General features: G+C 37.3%; 1 protein-coding gene across 7 annotated transcripts in view; it reads left to right on the forward strand.

The window, feature by feature from the left end:
• The first annotated feature begins 12,564 nt into the window (after positions 1 to 12,564).
• The window catches only part of LOC131158473 (uncharacterized), a 144,168-nt gene continuing 139,268 nt past the window's right edge, over positions 12,565 to 17,464 (forward strand). For 6 of the 7 annotated variants that reach the window (XM_058113343.1, XM_058113365.1, XM_058113362.1 and 3 more), the window contains exon 1: positions 12,596 to 13,072. In XM_058113343.1, the coding sequence (XP_057969326.1) occupies positions 12,791 to 13,072 (282 nt within the window). In that variant the 5' untranslated portion in view covers positions 12,596 to 12,790. Of the gene's footprint in view, positions 13,073 to 17,464 lie in introns of all 7 variants that reach the window. The other variant, XM_058113347.1, reaches the window with a different exon arrangement.

Genomic DNA, 17,464 nt, shown 5'->3' on the forward strand with positions numbered 1-17,464 from the left:
TATTCCAAGATTGACCTCAGATCAGGGTATCATCAAGTAAGACTGAAAGCAAAGGATGTCGTGAAGACAGCCTTCAGGACCAGGTACGGGCACTATGAATTCCTCGTTATGCCATTTGGTCTGATGAACGCCCCAACTGTGTTCATGGTTTTGATGAATAAAGTTTTTCACCAGTATTTAGATCAGTTTGTAATAATTTTTATTGACGATATACTGGTGTACTCAAGGAGTTTTGAGGATCATAAGATGCATTTGAGGTAGGTTCTGTAGACACTTAGGGAGGAGAAACTCTTTGCCAAGTTTAGTAAGGTGAGTTTTGGCTTGAGAAGGTTGCATTTTAGGCTATGTGATATCAGGAGACGGTATAGCAGTGGATCCCAGTAAGATTGTCGCGGTGGTAAATTGGGTCAGGCCGAGGAATGTACAGGAAGTCAGGAGTTTCTTGGGACTGGCAGGTTATTACTGACGATTTGTTGAAGAGTTTTCAGCTTTATCAGGACCTCTCACACGTTTGACAAGGAAAAATGCCAGATTTGTGTCGGATGAAGAGTTCGAGCAGAGCTTCCAGGAATTAAAGTAGCGGCTCGTCATGCACCAGTATTGACGATTCCATCGGGAGGTGATGGTTATATTATCTACAATGACGCGTCTTTGAAAGGACTCGGTTGTGTACTGATGCAACATGGTAGTGTGATAGCATATGGTCCAGGCAGTTGAAAGAATGTGAAAAGAACTACCCTACTCACGATTTAGAATTGACTGCGGTTGTACACGCACTAAAGATATGGAAACATTATTTATATGGTGAGAGGCGTGAGACATTTTCTGATCACAAGAGTCTAAAGTATTTCTTTACACAAAAAGAGTTGAACATGCGGTAGAGGAGGTGGTTGGAACTTATCAAGGATTACGACTGTACCATCAGTTACCACCCAGGTAAAGCAAATGTGGTAGCTGATGCTTTGAGCCGTAAATTAGGAGACACAGCACAGCTAGCAGTAGGAGTTCAGTATCCAATTCAAATGAACTTGGAGAGACTTGGTGTGGAGTTAGTGGAAGATGATCCTGCTTATTACCAGTTTGGTTGTATAACCTACACTTTATGAGAGAATTAAAGCTGCTCAGAGGGATGATCCGGAATTAGCAAAAGTGATAGCCAAAATACAAGATGGTCAGGGGGAAGAATTCCATATGTCTGACAATGGGGTTCTGAGATTTCACAACAGATTATGTGTGCCTGCAGATGACAGTATCAGGAGGTCGATTCTAGAAGAGGCACACAGATCTCTATACATTGTCCATCCTGGCAGCACGAAAATGTATAGGGATCTGCGGGAGTATTTCTAGTGGAGTGGTATGAAGAGGGAGATAGTAGAGTTTGTGCAGCAATGTTTGACATGTCAGTAGGTTAAAGCTGAGCACCAGAGACCGACAGGACAACTGTAGCCGCTTTTCATTCCTGAATGGAAGTGGGACCACGTATGTATGGATTTTGTTACGGGACTACCACCGACGCTGCATAATCAGAATGTCATCTGGGTAATAGTTGATAGGTTGACGAAGACAATGCACTTTCTACCTATTAATGTTAGCTACCCTATGAACAGGTTAGTAGAGATTTACATACAGGAAATTGTTTGACCTCATGGAGTGTCAGTATCCATAGTCTATGATCGTGATCCACATTTCACATCACGGTTCTAAAGGAGTTTATAGGAGGGTACTAGGGACTCAGCAAGCATTCAACATCGCTTTCCATCCTCAGACGGATGGTCAGACAAAGAGGACCATTCAGGTACTCAAGGATATGTTGCGAACATGTGTTTTAGATTTTAGGGGTAGCTGGTCAGTATATGCCATTGGTGGAATTTACTTACAACAACAGCTATCAGGCTAACATAGGCATGATACCCTATAAGGCATTATATGGTAGAAGATGCCGATCTCCTCTTTTCTGGGATGAAGTAGGTGAAAAGCGAGTTTTGAGACCAGAGATAATTCAGCAAGCATGCGATAAAGTTCGACTCATTCGAGATCGAATAAGTACAGCACAAAGTCGGTAGAAAAGCTATGCAGATACTCGCCATCGGGAACTAAAGTTTGGAGTAGGTGATCATGTATTTTTGAAGACCATTAAAGGGAATCATGAGGTTTGGGAAGAAGGGTAAGTTGAGCCCTAGGTTTGTTGGTCTGTTTGAGATACTCGAGAAGATTGGGTCAGTGGCCTATCGGCTGGCTTTACCACCATCTCTATCCAGGATTCATGACATGTTTCATGTTTCTATGTTAAGGAAATACGTCTCAAATCCTTCCCATATCATCAGTTATGCAGAATTGGAACTCAGTGGTGATCTGGCATATGAGGAAGCTCCAGTACAAATTCTAGATAAAAAAGAACAGGAATTGCACAATAAGAAGATACAATTGGTAAAAGTCCTATGGAGGAATCACACAATAGAAGAAGCTTCGTGGGAGCTTGAAAGCGAGATTAGACAGAAATACCCCCACCTGTTTAGTGGGTTATAGCAGTGACATATAATTAAAGTAATAGTAATTTTATTTTGTTTAGCATAGTGGGATTGTAATGTAGTGTATAGGATAGGTAGTATTTTGATTTTGGGGGAATTTTCTCTTATACTTGTAATCTCCCAAAACTACCTATGTAACCACGGTATTCCTCCGTCATAAGTGAGAGCTGGTAATATAATAAGTAGACCATTTACCTTTATGAGATGATAGAAGGAAATACAGATAATAAATTTTGAGAACGAAATTTTATAAGGAGGGGAGAATGTATCGACCCAAAGAATAATGGTATATAAATAATAAAGAGGGAGAGAAATGGAAACAGTAACAGAAGTAGGTAGAGCGTTCGTCGACGACATTGCACTTTGGGAAAATACCCCAATAAATTTATTAGGGCCTCATCGACGAATACAAGGGATTCGTGTGGCTTGAGAATATAGATATAGTACAGAAATATGTTTTACAGTATTTTCCTGTGTTATGTTTTACAGAATATATATAGACAGTGGCTATGCTTTATTGTAATTACAAAATACCATGATTATACAGTTGATACAAATATAGTTTACAGTACCATGACATATAGTTTTACAGTTCTTTTTAGAAATACAGTTAATACAGATACAGTTCATCACAACATCATGGTTTATACAGTTATTATAGAATCAAGGTAAAATAGATAGTTGTATATATAGAGATGTATTATATAGTATCAAACCCTGTTGGACCATATAGTTTATAGAGCACGGTACCGTAACTACATACAGTTTATAGAGTGTAACCACCTATTCAGATAATACGTGGTATAAAGGTCGATTGCATAGAGCCCACAAGTGGATAGGCTTCCCATCAGATATGGGTAGAGGAGGGCTGATCAGACCTATGGAGTATAGTGATCTATTCCTGGTTGGCCAGCCAAGATAGATCCTGCCTACGGGCCGCACAACCTTGTCATGAGGGGTTAATTCATGACACACAGTTATCCACAGGGAAGTTTTCAGTTATTACTATGTTTATACAGATTTACAGAGATAGAAAATATATATATATATATATATATGTGTGTGTGTGTGTGTGTGTGTGTGTATTAGAAGTACTTTGAGTAGGAACCTAAAGTACAGAAATGTTAAGCAACATGAGAAAATGATGGTTATATTACTGGTATTGTATTTTATAGTTTTAGTAATTCATGATTATATAGTAATAGATTTTCATAGTATTGTAACTAATTTGTCACACACTAGCAATAGCATAATTCGTCTTACTGAGCGTTGGCTCATCCCAATTACTTTAACATTTTTCAAATGATCCAGGTAAGCGAACAGATCAGGCTCGCAGATAGAGGGGCCTCAGTATTGCCCTGATATTAGAGCGAGTATTTTTTGAAATATTTTTGTATAGCCATAGCCAATTGAGGATATTTCTAGGGAATAGTCATATATGTATATTTTGGGAAACAATTTAGCACTCTGGTATTGTATATAATTATATATGGTTATGTTTATTTGATTTCCGCTTCTCGCTGCTTAGGTTGATGATTGGGTTTAATCCAGTATGGTATCAGAGCATATTAAATGTTATAGTATATAAAAAAAAATCCCCCAAGTTAAATAGCAGGTCGTTACATAGCACCTCTCTGCTCTGTTACTTAAGGCAACCAACGGTCACAACTGAAGCATATCAGGGCACTTACCTTACTCAGTAAGCCCTCAAGTGAAAAAGTAATCTCATACTCACATAGTTCATACAATGGTTTACCAACAAAGGCTCTCGAGAATAAGGAAATTTACCAGCCCATACAAGTAATTTCCTTCTGCCCTAATACGTTGTGCAGCCTACTGCTACATGTGATACCTACTAGGGCACTCGCTTTCTCAGCAAGCCTTTAGGCGAAGAGTTTGCCCCGCTCATACACGTACCATGTTATACTAGCATACATATGGATACTACTATAATACATTATTCTGTCTTTCATTATTCTGTATTTTTCATCTGTTCATGTTCTCAACTTTGACGTTTCATAGCATTTCACTTTACGTGACTCTTTGCCATTTTACATTATTCACATTTCATATTTCATTTCCATTTCATTTCTCATTCATTCATTCATTTCATTTCATTTCATGCATTCGTACTGCAGCTCCTTTTAGCTGTACATCAATTAGTTCACATAAATATGCGTTAAATCTGCTACTATAGCTCATTTTAGTTTTCATCAGTTAGTTTACAACTCCTTTTAGTTGTACTTCAGTTAGTCCACATAGATATGCGCTAATATGCTACTACAACTCCTTTTAACTATCATCAGTTAGTCTATAGCTCCTTTTAGCTATTCTTCATTTACATGGTTACAAACAATCACATGCAACATAATTCATATAACATTTTTGTTGATTAAGGTGTAATCCCAAGAGGGGGGGGGGGTGAATTGGATATTAAAAAATAATTCACTTAATTTTCTTTTACACACTTCTTATAAGTTTACCAACTACTTCTAGTTGCTCAATATATTCAATTTAAATATAACGCGGAAAATAAAGAGTAAAAGGAAGAGAGAAGACAAACGCGATTTTACAAGGTTCAGCCGACTTGGCATACGTCCTCGCCTTGAGCAACCACTCAAGGATTCACTAAAAACCCTGCTCCTTAAAGCGGGACGGAGCTTCCCTTACAAACCGCTACTTATAAGAGGTACAGCTCCCTCCTTATCTGCTGCTCACAAGAGATACAACTTCCTCCTCACACCCGGTTCATAACCCGAACCGTGTTTACAATGAAATCTGAAAATAACACTCAAAACAATGCTTCTAACAAAAGCTTGTGAGTACAATTCAAATTCCTAGTACATTAATATATGATATAACTTGAAGCTCAAGAATGTATGAAAAACGATACAATCGTTTGATGTATGGTATGTGTCAACACACAAATTCGTATTTAATCAAAACTCCTAAGTGAAAATATATTTGGAATGCTTTGGAGTCTACTAGGGTTCTTGATTCACTTTGTAAAGATGCTCAAGTATATTTGAAGTGAGCTATTTAACAAAAATTTGACTTGAATACAACTCAATCAAAAATCACAAAGTTTTCCCTCAAGTTCCAATATTTTAATCAAAGTAGGTTTTTCAATAAGAAACCCAATGAACAATATATATGAATATGTGTTTATGTACTTCTTGAATTTCAAATCAATCAACCAAGCTAACAAGTTTTTCTCAAAACATGATCTTCCCGAAAATCAGTTTTTATATGTGAATACACACTTAAGATCAAAACCTCTTTCTAATGATAAACACGTAAAGAGATGAGAAATTCTTGAAAAGTAATAACTTGACAGATCAAACCTTAATACTGGATCAAAGTTTAGTTGGATGAATGAATGCCCTTTTGATTTCAGTAGAGATTTTCCCAAACGAAGATGGAAGAAGATTAAAGTGCAGAAAACCGGCTCTAGGGTTCAAATCTTGCAATGAGAAGTATATGTTTCTTGTTGTGTCCCTTAGCTTATATTCTAGGGTTTATATATATTCATAATATATATTATATTACCCTTAGAATTAATCTCAGCCGTTGGATCAATAAGATACTTAGCGTGTCTTTTAAATAAAGAGCTGATTTTTAGGCTTTCCTGCGAGTTCAGGCAATCGAACTCGACTTCAGGCTCCTGAATTATCAACTTCAGGCGCCTGAGGTTCCAAGGTCAGGCGACCGAAGAGCCTCGGTTAGGTTTTGTCTTCTCCATTTAATTCTTCAGGCAACTAAACTTAATCTTCAGGCAACCGAAGAAATTCTTCAGGCAACCGAAAAAATTCTTCAGGCTACTGAGGTTTGAGTTCAGGCGACCGAACTCCCCATTCTCTCAAATTTTCATTTCTAATTAAAAAATCTGCTTGACTTCTTTTCTTGGGTCTTTCAGAAAATATATTTTTCATGATTTTGAAAACATTTCAAGATCCATGAGAGTTTCCTAATGATGTACATGAAATGCATGAATCCTAAACCATTCTAAGTTATAATGAGCCTCAAATTAAATCATATGAAAATGTTAATACATGAGTTCTAAATACCCTTTCCCAAGATATTCGTGAACTTTGCCGCTCACATCTTGATTCCCATACTCTTTGAGTTCCATGGTGCTTTCCAAAATGTATCAGCTTTACTTTATGGCTTCCATGACTCGTATCTTTCCGTGCATGCTTAATATAGGTCCTGTTTACAAACTCAATGCACAGATCAAATACCAAGTGATTTGTCATTATCAAAACAGGATTGGACTCGTAGAGTCAACAATTTTCATTCTCATTGCATTTCTTTGTGTAAGCTGTATCTCATACACATAACATAATTCAACACAAAATTTTCATTTTACTCATGCCACATAATTTAGCAATATATTTCAAACATTTTCTGTAAAATAAGCCAACCTTCATTTATCATTCTTATACTGAAAATATACCTTTAATTTCTTACACAATTAACCTAAAAAACCTTTCTCTTGCATGAGTCCATTTTCACAAATACATATAAAATAAAACAGCCTTAGGCTTAAAAATTATAATTTAAACGGTTGGCATTTTAAACCCACATGGAAACATATACATATATTCATAACATAATCTATTTATCCATTTAATTCATAAAAATTTGGTTTAATATATATTCCCCTTTACCTGCTTTCTTGAACTACGCAAACAAAAATCCCAAAAAAATGTCTGTGGCGCTCACCCGAACCCTGAATCAAAATCCTAGTTTAATCACATATGCCCCAAATAATCTACTATTTCTACATTTTCTCAACCTATAAACTTAAAATGAGCATTTAAAAATCCAAAACTAAGAATCCTAACCCTTACCTTAACTTTGGAGCGTTTCCCGAAAAGCCCAGTTTAGAAATCTGCTCAATTAGATGTGTAGAGAATCTTCCCTAAAACACCGTAACGATCTCCGTTTGTCAATTTGGGCTGAATCCTAACCGAATTTGAAGAGAGAAGGCATAGAGGATGTTTTAGAGAGAGAAAGTAGAAGGAAAATAATGTTTTCTTCGCAGAGAAGCTTACTTGGATCTTTTATACACGATCTTGCCACGTGGATTCATCGAAGAGAAGACAGGATTTGTAGACAATTCATAGAAAGAACTTTGTCGACGAGAGAATGTGTTCGTTGATGAAACTCGAAATTCGAAATTCACTCACTTAAGATCTCTTCGTCGACAAGAGACTGAACTTCATCGACGATTTCTAGAAGAACACTCGTCAACGAGGATAGAACATTCGTTGACGAGGTCTGATGTACTTGTTCTTTTAAATCTTTATTCTTCCCTTATTCTTTATTTATCTATCCCATTTATTATTTTTCCTAATTATTTAATCATTATAATTTTTCGGGTCATTACATGCCTTTTGAGGTGGCCTATTTATACTTGGATTTGCATGTTAATATTAACTTTAAATTATAATCATGGATTAATTCTCTATGAGTGATATCTTGAAATGGCTTTATTGTGTTGAGTTTTGCATGATTGAAATGCTGCGGAATCTACGTATAATGGAGTCATGTATGAAGGATTTGTATGCAATAAGGTTATATTTTTGTATATAAAATGGTATGATTATGTTACATGTGTTTCCACTTTTTATTCATTACACTGGTGTTTGTGGGAATCACCCTGCAAACCCTCACGAGACTAGAGCTCATCCATTAGGATCAACCTAGGAGTTTAAAGCCTTGTTGCATACGGAAAATGCAATCGTGGCTCCCACGAAAGAGGATATAGGTAGGATTTAGTAGTTTTCTTTGATTTTGCTTTGCTTGAGGATTAGCAAAGTGTAAGTTGGGGGTTGTGATGAGTTCCTAAAATATATGATTTTAGACCCTCATTTACCTATCTTTATCCTTATTTTATTATATATTTATCCCAAGTTATCATTATTTAGAACTATGCAAGGTTTGTTTGTCTTTTTAGGAAAAACATGTTAAAACCATGGAGTTTGGCATTACAAGAAGCCAAGGAGAATTTGGAGGATTCAAAGCTCAAATTCAGACATTCAACCAAATTCTAGAGGTTTCGGAGCATAAATGGACAAGAAGATGATGCTTAACCATGTGGCGCGACAAACAAACAATAGGGGCGACTTAGTCTTCTACTGCAAACTCCAAGGTTCAGACTGAGATCAGAATGCTGCAAGGTTCAACCAAGTGCTTGACCAAGTGACCCGCTGTGGCGACCACGTAGAGATGCTAAAACAGAATTGAAATTCAGAAGTACCAAGAGTCTCAACGAATTGTTCGACCAAGAGACCTTCAGGGGCGGCTATGTCAAGATACTGAGATTTCCTATAGATCGAGATACTGCAAGCCTCAACCATCAAGACCCTGAGGCACGACGAAGTCGAAGAAATTGAAGATTCAAATCCCTGACTTCCCGCGAGTCTCGACTTGGGTGCACACAAGAATGACAGAGGAGCGACTTGGTCGATAGCGATGATCTTCTGTGAAAGATTTGCTGCAAACCTTCCTAAATTGTAAAACAAACCTTGTAAACCCTAGAGCCTATAAGTATTCACTATGAACACAAGCTCTGGGTTCCTCTTTGGCCTCTCTTAGGTTAGTGACAGGCTTAAAATGTCATTGAAAGCCAAGTTAGATTAAGAGTAGCATAGTTTTCAATTCCTATTTCGGTATGTGCATGAAGTGTTCGACGACCTATGACCACCGGCGGTGTTCATTTGCTATCCGTGTATATTACAAGACAACTCTCTTGTTCCTTCTGGCGTTAGTGACAAACGTTTTGAATACAAAATGGATGATCTCTTTACCTGCTTTCTCCTCTACTGCTTTTGATTTAATGCTTTCCATTTATTTGTTGTGTGTTTGATGTAGGATTGCAAATAAGGATAAGCACTACTACATATCCGTCAGAGGGAAGTAGTTGGCTACGGAACCACAGAAGTGTTCGTTATCGTTGAGACAGGGTATACTTTGGTTCCTGACCGTGCTCCGGACGGTTGGTGCACCCTTGCTACCCTGTGCCCTCGATCGACCCTCTCTCGCTTTGCCCCGCTTGGGTTAGTACTTCTATCGAAATCTAAATGAGCATAGTTAGAGGCATGGCGTCCATCGTTTGATTCAAACCCCTACATCGCTTTTTAGGAGTAGGGTAACATAGAAATTTAATCGCTTTCTAGTAGTATAAATTTACTTGCTTTCATTTAATTTCTTTCAAGTAGTTGGTTAGATTTCAACCATTGAAAAATACCATCGTTTACTTCTTTTTTATTATAACGCTATAATAAACTAAATTGGAAGTAGTCTAATAACTGTTCTTCAAGTCTCTATGGATCGATACTCGACTTACCCACTTTCTATTGATCTTGGGATAGTTAGGTTTATAAATATTATTTTTGGTAGTTAAGGACCCAAGCCTTGGCAAGCCTACCACCAAGGAAGCGTTGTGGCTTAAAAGATTGGTAACGAAGCTAGGTGTCTAGCAAGGTGGAGTTTGGCTGTAGTGTGATAGTTAAAGTGTCATCTACTTGGTGAAGAATCAAGTGTACCATGTGAGGACAAAACACATTGTTGTGAGGTATCACAGGGTCAGGGAACTGATTGCTTCAGGAGAACTTCTACTTGAGAAGGTTCATATGTCTGACAATGCGGCTGATATGTTGACAAAGTCAGTTACAATGGATAAGTTCAAGAATTTCTTGGACTTGATCAATGTCTTCAGGTGCTAGACAGGGAGACGGTCCCATTCTACTGTCCCAGGTGGAGCAGCGGTTATGCTTTAAGATTTCCTAAGTGATGAATATTCACCAAGGTGGAGATTGTTGGGGATGTGACTCATATTTGAGTGGAATGCATGTATCGGGAAAGCTTTGTGAAACGAAGAACAAGAGAGAAGGATGTAGGATGAGGGATAATCGTCGACGATTTGCATTGTAATCATTGACGGTCTCAGGCAGAATGCAGGGCACTCCTCTCGACTTCAAATCGTTGACAGTTTGGCCTAAACCATAAACGGTTTTGATTGGCACACGTCACGTAATTCAAATTGGGAGACTAATAGATTGGGTAAATCGGAGGTTTTTCCTCCAAGGATCACTATAGGGATGGTTTAGATAGGATATATGATCTTGTACACTTAGGGTTCATATATAGTCAATGTTTTGTAACCCTAATGTAAGCTTGACATAATTGATAGTAAGAATCAGGGTTGTTGCTCCTGTGGATGTAGGCAAATTGTCGTACCACGTAAATCTTGTATCTTTGATTGTTACTTTTGTTTTTTCTCATTGCCGAGCGATTGTTTTTTTTCCTTTTATTCATCATTGAGTGATTGGACAACTTGTTTATTGATTAATTCGTGAGTGTGTGAAAGAATTCCGCTGTGCGCATCCACGAACAACACATCATTTAGGAGTAGTGTGATTATAAAGACTAATGAAAACTCCAAAAACACCCATTATCTTACAAAAAAAGAGGAAAACAAAAATATGGGTCTCATGAAGGTTTGGTGACTGAGAAAAAAAGGGTGGATATGCAAGGCACAAAGGCACCTATGCAAAGGTCCTCTCAAAAACGAATTTTGTCCCCATTACCACAAGTCCTGGAATTTATACTTCTGAATATTAAACCTGTTCATTTTATTCATATCTTTTTAAAAATATCCCCATTATATGTTGATTTTTCACATAAATATGTCTATGTACCTATTTTTATAAATATAAATCAGCTATAAAGTTACTAAATTTTCGGCACCAAGAAGATTTCCTCTTTTGGCAAGATTGATAGCAAGCTCCATATTGTTTAGCTGGCCACTAGCAAAGGGCAAAATTGTTGCCTTGTTTACAGTCGCAAGCAAAACCAGGCATTGCCTGTTGCTGACATGGAAACCACCAATGAATGAAGCTTCCGCTGTAAAAAATATTGGATTAGGACTAATTCTATTCCAGTATACTCTAGTCACACTCTCCAAGTCATAAACGAATAGTAATCCAAGTTTGGTGATCCCATAAATCAAATTGTATTTATGGGAGATCTGTATAGCAATTATTGAGGATTGGAAAAACCTCTCAGAAGAATTCTCACAGACGACGTCAACTGTTGCTACTTGAAAATCGAACTACCTTCAGAGGCGCTCATTGATCACGACCACCTGAAAGGGATAAAACAAGAATGGTTTGGAGGATATGAGGTGTACCTTAAGGGATCACTCTAATGTCTAAGTAAGAGACTAATGAGAGACTTTAAATTAAAACATTAGAAAGAGTGAGTATGAGTGAAATGTTTACCTCCTATTTAAGTCTTTTTTTATAGTTGTGGAGGTTGACCCTCCATCAATCCATCATTAATGAACATTATTGTGCTCGTGAGAGTTACATAAGTTTTATGGGCATTTATGACTGTGTATAATAAAATTCACTCGATTACGTAAGAAGGTTTAATGATGGAATTGAAATCGCCTCCCTTTTAAATGAAAATATTTTGAGGTATATCAATACTATTATTATATGTTAAAGGTATGGTGATAATTTTATTGAATGATTTAAGATATCATATTGTTTCAAACATTACAATATTATATTTGCAAGAATTCAGATGAGTAAATTTAACTAAAATATTTTTTTTTGAGGTACCAAATTTAATTTTTAAAATATAAGAAAGCGATACCAACAGAAGATTCAAGATATTCGAATAAAACCTTTCCGCCTCTACACTCCTGAATTTATCCTTCTTTTGGAGTTGTGAGGTCAACTTCAAGGGGCGTAGGATTAGTCACGTGGACCGTAAAACGGACGCGTGGATACTCAGTACATATTTCAAAAAAATAAAAAAAAGATATTTGAACAAAACCTCCCTAACCCTGCATTATTTTGACCACTAATTGAAAAATATTATTTTAAAAAAATTACTCAGGGAGAACCGCGCCTGATCTGCACGGACAGTTATTGCCAGCATGGGTCCCACAATTTGCGGGTCATCGTTGCAGTTTCGCTTCTACAGTTCGACAAAAGACCTTTCCCATATACTTTTCGGCGTTTTCACCTGTGGGAAAATCACCTGCCCCCACTAAGCCAAACATCTCAGAAATGTAATTCGCTAAGACCATCTCTCTCCCCTGCTCCCTCACCCACTTGATCGCCGCCGCTAAACCTGCAAATGGTAACGGCTACTGGCGAGCTAGCTGGCCACTTTTTTTTTTTTAAGGTCCAGGAACCATCGGAGTTCGATATCGATCGAGTCGAAGCCGCGGGCTAGCTTCAATGGCGTCGACGTTCGTCGATGGCTACGACAACATGTACGATCCGAGGCTGAAGCCGCGGGTGCTGCGGGGGCTGGTCAGCGACCACCTCCCCTACGAGGACGGCCCCGTCCCCAGCCGCCCGGAGATATCGAACCTCGCTTTCACCGTCAGGACCTTTAGCCTTCTCTCCGAATCTTTACCTCGAACACCTACTACGGTGGATGCGTCCCTGGTCCAGGACTGGAAGTCGTCAGTCGACGCTTGGGTCGACCGCGTTGTCCAACTCGTTTCTTGCGACCTGGTAAAATTTCTTGATTTTTGATTGTCTGAGGCATGTCTTAATTTGCGGTGTGTTTTTTTTCTGTTTGGTTGTTGAGAATGTGGCGGGAAAAAATGAATTGAGAAAGTAAACTTAGGCAAATGTATGCTGCGTGCGCCATTTCAGGGATGCACCTTAGTGGCCTTCTCATCCTGCCATCTTTGAGTGGGGTTGCTATGATTCAAAAGTGTTATCTATATATGTTGGAAATATTAGGTTACTTTATGCGTAGCAGCAGTTTTAGAAACCAATTAACAATATTGAAAATTTAAATATATAAAAAGTGTTGAGAGCTAAAACGAGTAAATAAAAGTAGTGATGGGACTATTCTGTGAGGTGCAAAGGACTCCACTACTGTTCTAGTGGTAGAAAAACTTCCGCCAACAACTTTCTTATCTACCTCTAAGATACAATCTAGTACTTGCTTGCAGCTATATATGACAGGTCAATAATAAGATGGAGTAAATAGCCGAATTAAATTACCCAAAAATCGTCTAGCACTCTGAAAGAAAGAATATGCTAAAGATTCTAAAGATTAAAAAGGGGTGTGTGCGCCTTGAAGAAAAGAAACTTTTCAAATTGTGTAAGAGATTTGAGTTATGAGCTAATAAAGACAAACTTAATAGTATAATGTCATCACTCAACAAATCTCGTGAGTGTTACCAGAAAAATAAATAAGTAAATAAATTTAAAATTTAAAAAAGTGATTGTTTGAGAAGTTTTAAAAACATCTCCAACAATTAATCCCCCACAAGATTTTAGAACTTAAAAAACTTTAATAGATGCATATAACAAAGTATGTATAATCTGGCAACATTCTTTTTATCGAACAGTGTTATAAATTTAATCAAGCTCATATATAGAAGTTGTTCTTACCCATTGGCCTTTTTCATCAGCCCTAGGTTTCTCATGTTGGTGACTTCTTGTAGGCTAAGCTCAATCCCCCTCAATGAAATGATAACACCTTTTGATAGTTTAATTAGGGATTGTAGTTTCCTAAGGAGAAAAAAGGGGCAGGATGGATGACTTTGAGCATGCAGAATTTCGATAGGTTTATTAGGGATTGTGGTTTGAGGGATCTTCCTTTGGGTAAGTGGGTGGTGACTGGCGTGACAGGGCTGGGCTGCTGCTTGTCTAGACTGGTTTGGATCATTTTCCTGCTTGGAATTTAATGGGAAATTGGCAAGGTTAAGTAGGGTTCATCTCCTTTTTGGATTGAAAATATGTGGCTTAATCATGATTCATTTTCCTCTTTGGCTCCTCTTTGGCTAGGGATCCTTGGAGTGAGGATTTTAATCATATGATTCTTTTTCCTCTTTGGATAGGGATTCTTGGAGTGAGGATTTGGCATAGCTGGATTATCTAGGTAGATAATTGGAAAGATTGAGAGAGAGAGACAGAGAGAGAGAGGGGGGGGGGGGGGGGGGGGGGTTGGGGTGGGGGGAGGGAGGTTAAGTGGGTTTTGTTAAAGAATGAGTTGGAGGATATGCTTTTTTAGGAAGTAAGGAGTTGGAGGCAAAAGACAAATTTACATGGACAAGATATGGAGATTGTATTTCAAAATTTCTCCATGAGCTGGCTAATGGGAAGATGAGGAAAATATGATCAGGAAATTGGGAATTGTGGGTTGGGGAGGGGAGGGTATTTCTAATCCTTGCTTGATTGCGAATGAGATGGCATATTTTTTTTTTTACAACAAATCTCAACACTGAGGGAGAATGCTCATAGGCCTTCATGATTGAGGATTTGGATTGGGACCCCATTCCTAGAGATTGGGTTATTTGAATGGGAAGCCCTTTTGAAGATGAGGAAGTGAGGGCATCTCTATTTGGGATGGAGAGGGATAAGGCTTTGGGTCTGGATGGATTTAATTTGTTTTTTTTTTTTTTCAAGATTATTGGGATTTGATCAGGTTGTCTTGTTGAAGGTCTTTAATGAAGTTTGTTAGATTAGGATCTTGAGCAAGAGTATTAATTCCACTTTCATCACTTTGGTGCCTAAGAGGACTAGGTCTATTAAGCTTTCTGATTTTAAACCTATTAGTTTAGTGAATAGTGTGTGTAAGATTATAATTGAACAACTAATAGGTTGACTGCACTAGATGATACATTTCACATTTCAAAGTGCTTTTGCAGGGTAGGCAGCGTGGATGCTATTTTGGTTGCTAATGAGGTAGTGGAAGGGGTTCATAAGAGGAATAAGAAGGGGATTATTTTTAAGTTGGGTTTGAAAAAGACCTTATGATAGGGTAAGTGGTTTTTTGGATAAGATATTTGTTAGGAAGGGATATGGGTAGAGGTGGCGGTCTCAGATGAGGGGTTGCTTATCTAGTGCATTATATTATGTAATCGAGGATGGTGAACCTAAATTGTGGTTTAGAACCCTGAGAGGTCTTAGACAAGGGATCCTTTATCTCCTTTCTTGTTTGTGCTAGTTTTGTTGATGGCTTGAGCAGAATGATGGATAGAGAGGTGTAGTTGTCTCTCATCTTCTGTTGCTCATGATAGTATGTTTTTCTACGTGATCATAGAGATTCTTCTTGAAATGTTCTTACTCTTCTTCAAATTTTTGAGGGGGTTACTTTATGCTAAAAACTATTTTGGGAAGAGTGAGATTGACGTTATTAATTTGAGCTCTAGTAGAACAAGGGAGTTGGCTTTGTTAGTAGTTTGTCATATTCGGTAGTGGTGGAGAGAATGTCTAACTGTTTGGGTAGGCAGAAAGGTGCTTTATTTTCTCTAGGGGGCTGTATTACTATTTTGCTAATATCCCTATTTACTATTTGTCTATGTTTAGGACCCTTGTGGGGGTAACTAATAAACATGAGAAAGATATGAGAGATTTCTTGTTGGGTGGGGGAGAAGAGGGATCCCTCGGTTAGTTGGGAGATTGTGTAGATCTAAGTTAGATCAGCAAGGTCTTAAATTTCGATTTCGACTCAAATTTTGAAGCTCCAAAAGTATGAAAATTTTGACAGAAATTTCGATTTGAAAAAATAACAGAAATTAGTAGTAAAACATGAAATTCTTTGTGAAACTTTAGAAATGGTTAACAAACATAATAATATAAGTTTTAGGACTAATATATTACAAATTAAATACATCCATGTTTTGTATGAGGTGGAAAAATTGTAAAATTGTATGTGTATCGAACATATGTGTTAAACATATTCAGCTAGTACAAATGGAATTTATAAATCATTTAAATATTATTTATTATACAAATAATGATAATTTAGACATTGTTGGTTAAATAAAATATTACTGTAAGTTTATTTTTTTCATATAATTTCAAAAGCACTTGTAATAATCTTTTGTTTCGATAAAAAAAAAAAAAAAGAAATTAAGATAGAAATTTCACTTCACTCCTAAATTTCTCATTTGAATTCTGACGAAATTTTATCGTATAGTTAAAATTTTGACAAGTTTCTCTAAAATTTCGAGATTTTGTTAAATTTTGGATGATTCGTTGATATTTCGATGGAAATTATGCAAGATGGAAATCGACTGCCATTTCGATTTCGAGGGTGACGGAAATTGGAAATTTCGACGGAAATTTTGACAATTTCGTGGAAATTTAAGACCATGGTTAGATGGGGTTTGGGTCTTGGAAAGTTGGTGTCTAAGAACATTGCTGTTATTAGTTATGGCAGTTTCGTTCAAGGAAACCTCTCTTTGGCATAGAGTCAGTAAAAGTAAATTTTGCTTGCATGTGAATGGGTGGGATGCTAACTTGGGAATTCTTTCTTCAGAGAGCTCAGAGGTGTATTTCCCAAATTTAACCCCTCTTCATTCCTCATACAAAATTTGTTTTAGCTAACGGTTCTCGAATTCGTTTGTAAGAAGATATTTGGCTGGGTAATAATGCATATCTTTTCTTCATCTTTATCGTTTCTATTTGGGGCATAATGATGTTGTCCCTCCATTTTGTTATATTTCTTCTTGGGATTTCCATTTTTTCAGCTCTCTTTTTTGTTATTGTTGTTGGAGAATTCCTTCTATTAGAAGGGATAACCAATCTTGGTTCTTTTGGATTCTTTTGGGGTTCATTTTCTGGCGCATCCTTTTTTGATCATTTGACTAGTGCTAATATGTCCTTTCTTCTCCATAAAAGTGTTTGGAAGGCCAAAAATTCCCTCAAAAATCAAGGTTTTTATTTGGTTGGTTGGTTGTTCCAATAGAATTAACACCAACAATCTGTGTAGAGTAGGAGACCTTTTAAGACTCTTTCTCGCGATGTGTGCTCTTTATGTTTTGATAGTTTTGAAATGGCTTCTCATCTGTTTTTTGCATTGTGCTTTTGCTTGGAATATTTGGAATAACCTTTTTGGCTTATTGAAAGAGCACTGGATTTGTCCAGAGTTGGTGGAGGATT

The sequence above is a fragment of the Malania oleifera genome, chromosome 1, assembly GCF_029873635.1.
Source record: "Malania oleifera isolate guangnan ecotype guangnan chromosome 1, ASM2987363v1, whole genome shotgun sequence".
NCBI lineage: Eukaryota > Viridiplantae > Streptophyta > Magnoliopsida > Santalales > Ximeniaceae > Malania > Malania oleifera.